Consider the following 11,021-nt stretch of genomic DNA (forward strand, 5'->3'; position numbering starts at 1 on the left):
TTATATAAATCATAAAAAGTTGTTTGAGAAACGGTGTAACAGAGGTGTTCCTAAATGCCTGGTGAGGATTCTTGTGTTTTGGTATGCCTTCCAGTCAATGTTTGTAAAATGGGGTAATTGTGTCTCTGTGCCTTTCTGTGTGTCTAACGGGGTGTGGCAAGGCAGCATTTTGTCTCCCTTTTTATTCAATGTATATATGGACAATATATCAAGACTGTTAAATGACTGTGGAACAGGCTGCAGGGTTGGCTATAATCTCATCAACCATCTGATGTATGCTGATGACCTTGTAATTTTTTGTCCATATAGCGTTGGACTACAGGAGCTGTTGGAAGTGTGCAATAAGTATGGAACTGACTTTGATATAAAATATGACTCAAAGAAAAGCACCATGACCGTTCGGAGCACAGAGGACGCTAAACTGACTTTCCCAGACTTCCTTCTGTCGGGCAATAGACTAATGGTCACTGAGGAATACAAGTACCTGGGGCACTATGTGACTGCAGACTTGTCGGATAATAGAGACATTTATAGACAGTGTCATTTGCTCTATGGACAGGCCAATATGCTGATCCGTAAATTTGGAATGTGTACACCAGCGGTGAAGATCAGACTTTTTAAGGCCTACTGTACTACAATGTATACAGCTCACCTGTGGAGGTGCTATAAGAGCAGCAGTATGCACAGACTTACCGTGGCGTACAATGATGCCATGCGCATGATGTTAAGGTTTCCGCGATGGAGCAGCACCAGCCAGATGTTTGTAAATGCAGGGGTGCCCACCTCTCCTGCTGTGCTGCGAAACCTGATGTACCGGTGCAAGTGCAGGTTGTCTGACTGAGAACAGCATTATAGCTGCACTGACTGACCCTGGACTGAGCTCAGTGAAATCCTTTCTAGCTTATTGACTCATTGCTATTTGAGAGTGTTTAGACAATCTTTTTTTGATGCTTGTGGCCTGAGCAGACATCTGGTGCTGTCGATGTCTGACAGAGAGGACAGCTGCTCTCCTATGATGTTCTGTACTGACTTCCTGACTCTATCCAGAGCCTTCCTGTCAGCCTGAGAGCTGCTCATGAACCACACCAAGATGTTGTGGGTGAGGATGCAGCCAATGACAGGAAGGTCACCTTTTGCATAAGTTACAAGTTTAACTTTGGACTCTGTTAATGGGCATTGTGCAAAATATTGCCTGTAAACTTGTTTTGGCAGAATATATATAGCAGGAACAGTATCTACAATTAACTCAAGGACCTGAGAATTACCTTGTGGTGCTTCAATGTCCATTTGGCATGGGGTTTTATCAGAAGCTGCAGCCATTAACTTAATGCCATCAACACACAGGATAGCTAATTCAAGTACAACGCCTTCTCTTAATACAGCCACAGGAGATTTGCACACCTTAGCAAAATGTCCCTTTTTTCTGACGGTTGTAGCTGTTTAGTTGTAGCTTTTGCAGTTGGGCAGTTTTTGTCATTAGCCAGGTGTTTATCAGATCCACATCTGAAGCAATGGCATTGATGCAGTTTCCACTGTCCTTGTTTCCCAGCTTCACAGGCTTGAGCTGGTCGCGATCCTCTCTTCCTGCGAAACCGTGCATGTGTAGTCTCCAGGGCCTGTACTGCTGCAGCAGGAAGCGTGGTCACAGATGAGAGTAGTGTGGCCCTCTTGACTGCTGCTTCCACTTGGCATGAGATGGTCAGCGCTCTGTCCAGAGTAACGCCCTCCTCCAGTAGTAATTTGTCCTTAACAGCAGCTAGACGAGCATTTGCAATAAGCTGATCCCGTATCAGCTCACTGTCCATCGCCCCAAATCCACATGGTGCAGCTAAAGCTCTGAGAGCGGAGACATATTGGCTGACTGTCTTGTCTGCACGTTGAACTCACTGTTGCATGGTGTGTCCATAAGCTAGCACACTGAATTTAGTGACAAAGTATGTTTCAAGCGCAGCCATGGCCTTCCTCGTTGCCAATTTGTTATGCGATGTTTGGGTCAAAAAAGAGACGAGGTTTCTCTACACATCTTTTATTTTTTATATTTCTTCATCTTCTTTTTTAACTCTCATTGTTCTTCTCTCCCTCTGTTTAACTAACACACACACACACACACACACACAGCGACACCTCTGGTATGGAAGTAACACAGCAACAGCACATCAACCCTGACACAGACATAACAATGATCGACCTCTGACCTCCGACCTCCGTGTCCTGGTGCCAACTGCACTTGTGGACACCCCTGTGCTTGAACATGGTGTTCCTTATGGACAAGCTGTGGTTCGTACAGAAGTCCAATACCAGAACACCACTAGGGTTCAGATCAGGGAGGTTGTGTGACCGAATCACCGCATCATCATCCAGCTTAGCTGAGTTTACATCCACGAATGAGCTGCTTCGTCTTCACACTGGTCCCCACAGCGACTCCTGCAGCTTCTGAGTTAAAGTTTAATCTCACTGGAACTGATGGCTCTGTAGATCTCCTCAGTCAGAGGAACATAAGTCCTTCTATCAGTGTCCAGGAAGTATAACTGATCCTCTATATGAGCAGGGTTGAATCCCTCCTCCACCAACTTCACTTTCTTCATCTTGAATGTTCCAGTCATCTCCAGGCACGGCTACAAAACAGTTTGGAGGTGAAGATTTAGATCAACACAGAAGAGAAGCCTCCATGACCAAAGACCTGTACTACAAAGCAGGATTATCATACTCGGGATATCTCTCTATTAAACTGGTTTGACTTAGTCAGACATTCACAATCCTGATAAGCGGGATTATGAAGCAGGTTATCAACTCGGTAATTCAACTTAGGTTTTGCCAAACTTGATCAGTGTGTGCTTCTATAAAAGGGGATGGTGTCTGCAGTGTGTGACTGATCGCAAACACAGAGAAACCCCGAAGAGCAGCGTACTTTAAAATGGAGGATCAGACAATTATTCTTCAGTAACATGATGGTTCGTGCATCAGTATCGACAGGTTTTTTTTTTTTTTTTTTTAACATGCAAAGGTCATTTTCCAAGAGATCTGACTGGTCAGGAGGCAGTTATTCTAGTTGCTGATCCCTCATCCTGGACATAACCTGCTCCAGGGCGGTTTAACTGTTCAGTGTAAGTTACCATGTTGATTTTCCCCGTCAGAAGAGGACCAGTGCCGTAGTGCAGAAAACCCAGGGTTAATCCCTGAAGATACCTCGATCAGAGACAATCCTGCTTTATAATACAGGCCTCAAGTCTCATCTGTAATCTGGTAAATCCACAGAAGATGACACCTTGTCCTTACCTGAATCCTGATGAATCTGGGTCTTGCATAAGCTGGGACGTGATTGGAAACCTGCTTGTAAGTGTCTGAACAATCAAAGTCCTCCCCTTCTTTCAGTGTGATGGCTGCCATGCCGATCCGTCCCTCATGACCTTTTCAGGATGGTTGAATTCACAGAAAGATGAGACGAAATGAAAAATCCACACCCCACATTCAAGTCCTGCAGAATGTTTGTACCTTCAACTTTGACACCATAAACATTTGCCTCTAACACGCAATGAGCCATGGTGAGAATATCTGCAACCTCGGATGTGGCCACGTTTTCTCCTTTCCATCTGAAATCAACAGATGATCAAGAATAAGTCAAGAGGAAACTGGTTCAAGAGGCAACAAATGGAAAACTGAAAAACAGTACGACAGAAACTGGGTGGTCAAACCTGAAAGTGTCACCAACTCGGTCCTGAAAGTACACAAAGTTTTCCTCATCGAACCGCAGCAGATCGCCCGTGTTGAAGTACAGATCTCCTTTTTTCAAGACGTCTCGGAGGAGCTTCTTCTCTGTCTGTTGCTTGTTGCCAGCGTAGCCACTGAATGGAGACCTCTGCGTTATTTTACTCACTAAAAGTCCCGTCTCACCTGATAAAGAAAAGTGTGAAAAACATCAAAGTCCCAAACCCAAAATTTACAGATTAATACTGTGATACATTATTTAAATTAAATACTTACACTACATCTAAGTATCTAACACACACACACAAACAAGAAGCTATTCTACGTCGATTGAAATTTATTTTTTAGTTTGAAAATGTACAAAAGACAAAAAAAACCCCCAAAGTTTCAAGGTTTCTTAGTGCCTCACCTGTGGATACTTTGATGCACAGACCATCAGAGTTTCTGACAGGTTCCTCCTTCTCAACATCGAACTTGATAAATGCGTGTGGGAACATAAACTGAGAAGAGCAAAATAAAAATGTCACTATGATTTTGTTGGAGATGACTGAAACAGTTTCATTAATCATTTTCTCTGTGATCAAGACGACAACACTAACCCAGACCCAGAGCTCATGACTATAGGTGAGGGTAGGAACATAGATTGGCCAAAAAATCAAGAGTTTTGCCTTTTGACTCAAGTTCATCTTCACCACGATGGACTGATCTCACCACTGCAGACACTGCATGGATCTATCCGCCCGTCAATCTCACATTCCAGGCTTCCCCTGCATCCGTCGCCCTTCCCCCACAAAGCCCTTAACAAGGGACCCCGGACTCTGTACTCCTGAAGCACCCCACATAAGATACCACAAAACCTTCTCAAAATCCACAAAGCACATATGGACGAGTTGGGTGAACTCCCACGAACCCTCGAGCACCCTATGAGGGGTATAGAGCTGGTCCAGTGTTCCATGACCAGGACGAAAACTACATTGTTCCTTCTGGATCTGAGATCCGACTATCGGCTGCATAGTCCTCTCAAACATCTGTCTTCAAGTATTTCTTGGCCCTGTCTTGATGTTTCAACTTCTGTGTCTTGTTGAGTGTTGAGTGGTGGTGAGATATTAACCCTCCTTAACTTGGCCGTGTCTCTGAGCTCTGAACACCTTGTACTTCTGGGTTCTGAGGAAGGTTACAGCTGCGGAATTTGCCAGCGCTGGAGGACAAGTGTACTTGTACCTTCACGCTTGACCGTTCATAAATCCTTGCAAGTTAATTTGTGTGTCTTTATTCCTCCAAGTGTTTTAATGTGAGCTGTTAAAGTCTTGCAACAAGACAAGATTTTGACTTTCCAGTCACTTACCGTAAAACACCAAATAACAGCCGGCTCCCAATCAACCGCCGGGTCCCGTTTAACTGCCGGGTGCAGCAATGCATTTTAACAAATAATCGCCTGTCCCAAATAAACGCCAGGTCTAATTAACTGGCAGAGGGTGCCAGTCACATGTCATTGCCACTGATAAATCAACATGGCTCCGGTTCAGAGTAAAAATAAAAAATACGACCTCAAACTCAAACTGGCTGTCGTCAACTATGCTGAACAAAACTCGGGAGAAGCAGCAGCTAGACACTTCTCTGTTGACCCCAAAAGAGTGAGGGAGTGGCGAAAAAATAAAACTGCGCTCCAGTGTCTTTCCGAGGTGGATAGCAAAAGGGCCAGGCTGCGTGGTGGTGGGAGAAAGAAAGCTAGTGAGGAGCTGGAGGTCAACATGCGGGAATGGGTCATTGGTAAGCGTTTACGCCATGAGAGAGTGACCCGAAAAATGATCAGGGCGAACGCTAAAGAGATTTTCACCACCGTGAGCGACAGCAGTGACGAGAGGTTTTGCTGGATGGCTGGACCGTTTCCTTCACCGCAACAACTTTACTTGCAGAGGACGCACAACTATAGCTCAGAAAGACGCCAACGAATTCACCGAGAAGCTGGTGAAGTTTGTAAGATTTTCATCGCGGATGATTGAAACAATGAAGATACCGGAGAAAGGCGTCATAGCGGTGGATGAAACTGCGGTATGGTTTGACATGGTTGGGTCAACTACTGTGGAGACGCGAGGCCCTTGCAGTGTACCACTGAAAACTACCGGCCACGAGCATTCCACATATTAATTTGTGGAATGCCGGTATTGTGCTCGAAGGTGAGTGGCCTGAAAGCGGCGGCTGACGCCAGTGAGGACCAGCTGATTCACTGTGTCAAAGACGGAAAGCCGTGCGCAGCAGGGAGAGAGATGCTGGCTCAGGGCAGAGGGGGAGAGGAGGAGGAAGGCGAAGAGACCGAGCAGCAGGAGGAAGATGAGGAGGAAGAGTTCAACAATGAACTGGTAGTTGAGGATGATGAGGAGGAGGAGGAGAAAGAGGAGGGCGAGGACAGTGACGAGAGTGATCAGGAGGAGGATTGAGGGGATGGATATGGATTTGGATATGGATTTCTTCAGCATTTGTCCTTGTATTAATAACCTTATATACCAGAATATATTTTTATGTTCTTTTAGTTCCTTACTGGTATTTATGGGATATTTTTGCTGAGCAAGGTTTTTGTGATTTAAACACCTGTCCCAAATAACACGCCCGGGTCTGTTCATGATTGAAACAAATAAACGCCCCGGCCATTATTTGGTGTTTTACGGTAATTCTGTTAACTGAGATATCTTTTAATAGGAAACTAATCTGACTAATAATCATGCACACTTCAATATGTTGCGTTGATCTCCTGATAGACCCTCCCTTATTACACAAACAAACACAACCTGTTATGCTCAAAACCTCCTTTCTTCATACCTGATGCAGAATGTTCCTTCGTCCCACAGCACCAATCTTGGAAGTGTAGTTCATTAAAACAATGTTTCCTTCGGTGGCTCCATATATCTCTCTGACTTTAATATCCCCGAAGCGATTCAGAAATTCAGACCAAACGTCACTTCGGAGTCCGTTGCCGATGGCCAGTCTCACTTTGTGGTTCTTCTCATTGTCTTTCTACAAACAGTCAAATCAACAGTTACAAAACATCACATTCATCAAGAAGCGGTCATCACAGCTTGTTCAGAAATATTCTTACTTTGGGTGTGTTGCAGAGGAAATGCAGAGTTTCACCGATGTACTGCACCACTGTCACATTATACTTCCTGCAGTCATCCCAAAACTGAGAGGCTGAAAACCTTCTCTTCAGAATGACAGTCATACCTGCAAAAACACCAAATCACACCAGCATGATCTCACTCTGATACTCCCAAACCATCTGTGGAGATTAATTTGTATCTTCAGTCATGAAGATTGTTACCTCTCTCCATAGCTCCCATTGTTCCAACCACAAAGCCTGCCACGTGGTACAAGGGCAGGTTCACGTAGATGATGTCGTCTGCCGTGACTCCACATGTAATCAGCAAGGAGGATGCACCCCAAATCTTCCCATGAGTGATAATGGCAGCTTTGGATAAACCTTACAAATTTGAAAATAAGGAAATACCAGCGTTACATTTTGCTTTTGATCGAAACACAGAAATAGAGTCAAAACTCTCCATAGCAAACTCACAGAATATCAATAGTCAGCACAGTATGTAATGTAAAGGCAGAGGAATTCAGCACCCAAATCACTACTGATCACACTGGTCACATAAGGAAAGCAGGGCTTTGAGTGAACCCATTAACTGTTCAACCCTACTACTTAAGCTCCCGTCTTTTATAATGTTTCCACCAACCAGCAATGTTGCAGGTGTCATTTGTATTTATCTTTGCCAAAACTGTCTATTGATCAGAGACCAACACATAAAGACCTTGTGAGCCGCTGTTCTGCATGATTTAGCGCTCTCCCTGCTTCAGCACATCTCAGTGTGATGTTGATATTTTCATCATGGCTGTAAAAAAAGACCATAAATTAGCCTCACATTGCAGTCAGGTGCGCTGCAACTGGGAAAGACATAAAACATGCAGGACTGCAGCTCACAAGGACCAGGGTTGAGTAGCGTGGACTGTTGGGAGGCAGTGGCGGCAGGATGTAAGGTGTAACTAGTGCAGTGGTGGAGGTGGACGGTCAAAGGTCAAAGATGGTTTATGAGTTCCTCAGTTGTTACAGCTGTACCACTGATTTACATTCTCCACAGCAGAGGAGGTTCTCTGGTATACCTGTGGTACCGGACGTGAAGATGCACAGAGCCGTAGTCCTGATGGTGGCGTTGGACCTGAGGGCCGGAGACAGTGGCTCATCAGAGGCCTGGGAGATCTTGACAGACAACGGGGCGATGTCAGGCACGCTGCAGCTGTCTGACAGGATGAACACCCTGATACCCTGCTCCTTCAGCGTGGGCAGAATCTCCTCCACAGCATCCTGCAGCTCTGCAAATACAGGAAAGTCTGTCACTGCCACACAATATGTAAAGAGTGCTCTGTTGCACAACTCTGCACATTGGCCGAGATCAAGTTAGAAGACCCTCTGGGATAGCAGTACATGTTGAGTAATGCATTGCTCTGTGGGAGACACTGCAGTGTCACAAGAGTAAAAGAAAATATTTATTCAGTGACTCAATGAACTTAGTCAGATAAATGGAGCAAACAGAGAAATGCCATTAAAAATATTTACTCCTTAATCCTGAATGTTTTTGTTGATGTATATTTTCTGGCTTGTCTTGAAATATTTACTGTAGTTTAAGTCAGCAACAAATAACTACTTTTGATCTTGAGCCAGAAGAAACAGCACAACAAAAATGTATTCACAAAGCGTAATACACATCATGACTGTTTTAGTCACTCCAACAGTTTCTGGACCTCCTGCAGTACAACGGAAACTTTGAGCTTTTTCATCTGAGGTTCAAGATTTGAATAATTGACAAATCTGAAATCATTTCCTTATTTTATCATCATTTTAGGTCAAAAGACAAAGTCATATATTCAGTCCAGCACGGACATGAGGTGAGCTGCACACTTTCACCTGAGTAAAAATCTCCTTTATTAATCTCTTTCCAGGTCGCTCAGACATGATGAAACAAGAAGCATTACGGCCATCACAAGAATATAAATGACAAGCACCACAAATGATTTGATTATCGGATTATCAAAACAGTTAGATAGCAACAAGCTAATCCATCTGAAACTCACGTTGGGCAAAGCTGCTATTAGTTAAACACCCCTGAGATTCTCAGGCTGAGAAGAGGAGAAAATTGGTTAAACAGTTAAAAAGTAATGACAGGAAATATGATGTATTTGATGTTATGTTCTCTTAAATGTGGGCAGAACTGAATCCAGAGAGGGCAAAAGTTCTGACAATTTAAACTACACTGTACTCAATTAAAGCACTGCAGCTTGAAAATACTCATAAAGTTCTGTTCTCAGGTTTTACTTAAAAAGCATTGGTACCACATTTCATCTAACAATATAGGCTACAGTATTTATTTTAAAAATAGGAGTTTCTGACCAAAATTGAGATCAACAAGTTTTAATAATAATCTAAATTGATGTTGTCAGAAGCTATTTATGAGTTCTAAAAGTATACAAGTAGACACAAATGCACAGTTAACTTGGTTATGAGTTAAATTACAACCTTGAAAGAAAGACAAGTCCTCATGATTGAGCTTAATTACAGTTCTGTAAGTGTTTGTACTTTATTACCGCCATCACTCACTGAACATATCTCTCAGGACCATGGTTCACAAGATACTTAACAAGAGACATATCACAGTAGAAGGGTGAGACCCTTTAAAGACCCTTTGGAGAACGACTGTTGCCATCTTTCAAACTGTTAAATCTGATGTATAATTCGAGAAAGAGAAAAAGAAGTGATCAGGAAAAAAACACGGGAGGCTGTTGTTGTTTCTTCCCTCGTCTCTGAGCATGTGTCTTACCTGGACAGGTGAGAAGCACTTTGGCTCCACAGCAGGAGAAACAGTGCAGCAGGGACTTGGATCTGATGTTGAAGTTGAGCAGAGCCGCCGGGCAGCCCAGCTTGGCCAAACCGAGCCAAGTCCACACGAAGCTGGGCTCGTTGGCCAGAAACAGAGCCACCGAGTCGCCCTCCTGGAGCCGGACCTCAGCCTGCAGAGCCCGGGCCACCTTGTTGCTCTGCTTGTCCACTTCTCCATAGGAATACGCACGGCCTTCGAAGTGTATGAAGACCTTGGAGGGATGTCTGCTCGCCGCATCCAAGAAGCGGTCCACGATGCTGTAAAAAGGCTTGGACTTTCTGTATTTGTTCATCCTGATCATGACTCTGAGTCTCCTCAGCATGTAGGCGCAGTCCTGGAAGAAGTACGGGAATCGCTCTCTGAGGAGGAAGAGGACGATCAGCGCCAGTCCGGCTGCCACCGTGAAAAACACCAACATTTTAGCAGATGAGCTGAGACTAGACTGGTGCCGTCTGATTCTGTGATTCTGAAGAGTTACTGTATGGACAGAGAGGGGGGGCGGGGCTCTGTGACTCCACTGTGAGTGTTTTATCAGTCCATACTAAGAGGGGAAAAAAAACAAAGTCCACACACGCTACATATTTAGTGTGAAATATTGATTCTTTCTGAGCTATGTTGTGTCATTTTGCAACAAATATGTTCTAAACTTTGAGCTGAAAAGGTGAGCATTATCCAGCTTGTGTCATATTTATTTGGCTCACATGAGCAAACGGGTTTTGAATATTCCATCAGATCAGGGTCCTTCCATGATACAATCAAATCTCCACCAAGTGTCAGCCCTTTTAAAGAAAGATCCTTGTCCCTGCCCCTGACAAGGTGCAAAGTTCATTCCCCACATATATACAGTATATACACACACGGTGTGGCAACCAATTCCAAGAAGATCCCCAAATAACTTGGATTTTTTTCCCATGTAAAGCAGATAGGAGAGTCAGCTGAAAAACACAACAAAATTCATCAATGTTCAAGTTCTTCATGCCTTGCCAAACTAAAATATAGATATATCATTTAATTTTTTAAACGTTGCCATTGATGTGCAAACTTCTTTCAATAGCTTCTAAAAATTTAAACGGTGAGCTTTTAAGTTTGGTAAGAATTTCAAATGTTTTTGGTGTTTATAATGGTACTGGATGGGAGAGGGCAAGATTCAGAAAGAAACTTAGACTGTGAGAAACTCAATTTAAACAAAAAAAAAGGCTTTTCTCTCATCCTCACAGTCACATTTCTGACTCAACCTTATATTATTCCTACATATTATGAAAACATATAGCTACAGACTTTATGATTCTCACACGGTTCTCTCTCCAGATGCATCTGTTAGAGGAGGGTTCAGAATTTTCTCCCGACTGTTAAAATGTATTTTGGAGAAAGATTTTTTTTCACAGA

The 11,021-nt window shown here is 43.7% G+C and overlaps 1 protein-coding gene across 1 annotated transcript; it reads right to left on the minus strand.

The window, feature by feature from the left end:
• Nucleotides 1-2,374: 2,374 nt before the first annotated feature.
• On the minus strand, nucleotides 2,375-10,053 carry LOC115391289 (very long-chain acyl-CoA synthetase-like). The gene is made up of 10 exons (XM_030095414.1): nucleotides 9,576-10,053; nucleotides 7,864-8,073; nucleotides 7,022-7,180; nucleotides 6,800-6,924; nucleotides 6,523-6,717; nucleotides 4,115-4,205; nucleotides 3,693-3,891; nucleotides 3,493-3,590; nucleotides 3,277-3,407; nucleotides 2,375-2,615 (listed from the first exon to the last, which is right to left on the minus strand). The coding sequence occupies exons 1-10, from the start codon at nucleotides 10,051-10,053 to the stop codon at nucleotides 2,439-2,441; spliced, it is 1,863 nt and encodes a 620-aa protein (XP_029951274.1). The 3' UTR covers nucleotides 2,375-2,438.
• Nucleotides 10,054-11,021: the final 968 nt, after the last annotated feature.

The sequence above is a fragment of the Salarias fasciatus genome, chromosome 7, assembly GCF_902148845.1.
Source record: "Salarias fasciatus chromosome 7, fSalaFa1.1, whole genome shotgun sequence".
Taxonomy (NCBI): Eukaryota; Metazoa; Chordata; class Actinopteri; order Blenniiformes; family Blenniidae; genus Salarias; species Salarias fasciatus.

What these genes read in the sequence shown, in the direction of transcription:
- LOC115391289 (XM_030095414.1), bottom strand. Translation starts at nt 10,053, where the DNA reads ATGTTGGTGTTTTTCACGGTGGCAGCCGGACTGGCGCTGATCGTCCTC. An exon ending in TCCTCTGCAACACACCCAAA is followed by an intron (nt 6,718 to 6,799) that starts GTAAGAATATTT and finishes GACTGTTTGTAG; the next exon opens with AAAGACAATGAGAAGAACCA. An exon ending in CGAGTTGGTGACACTTTCAG is followed by an intron (nt 3,591 to 3,692) that starts GTTTGACCACCC and finishes TGTTGATTTCAG; the next exon opens with ATGGAAAGGAGAAAACGTGG.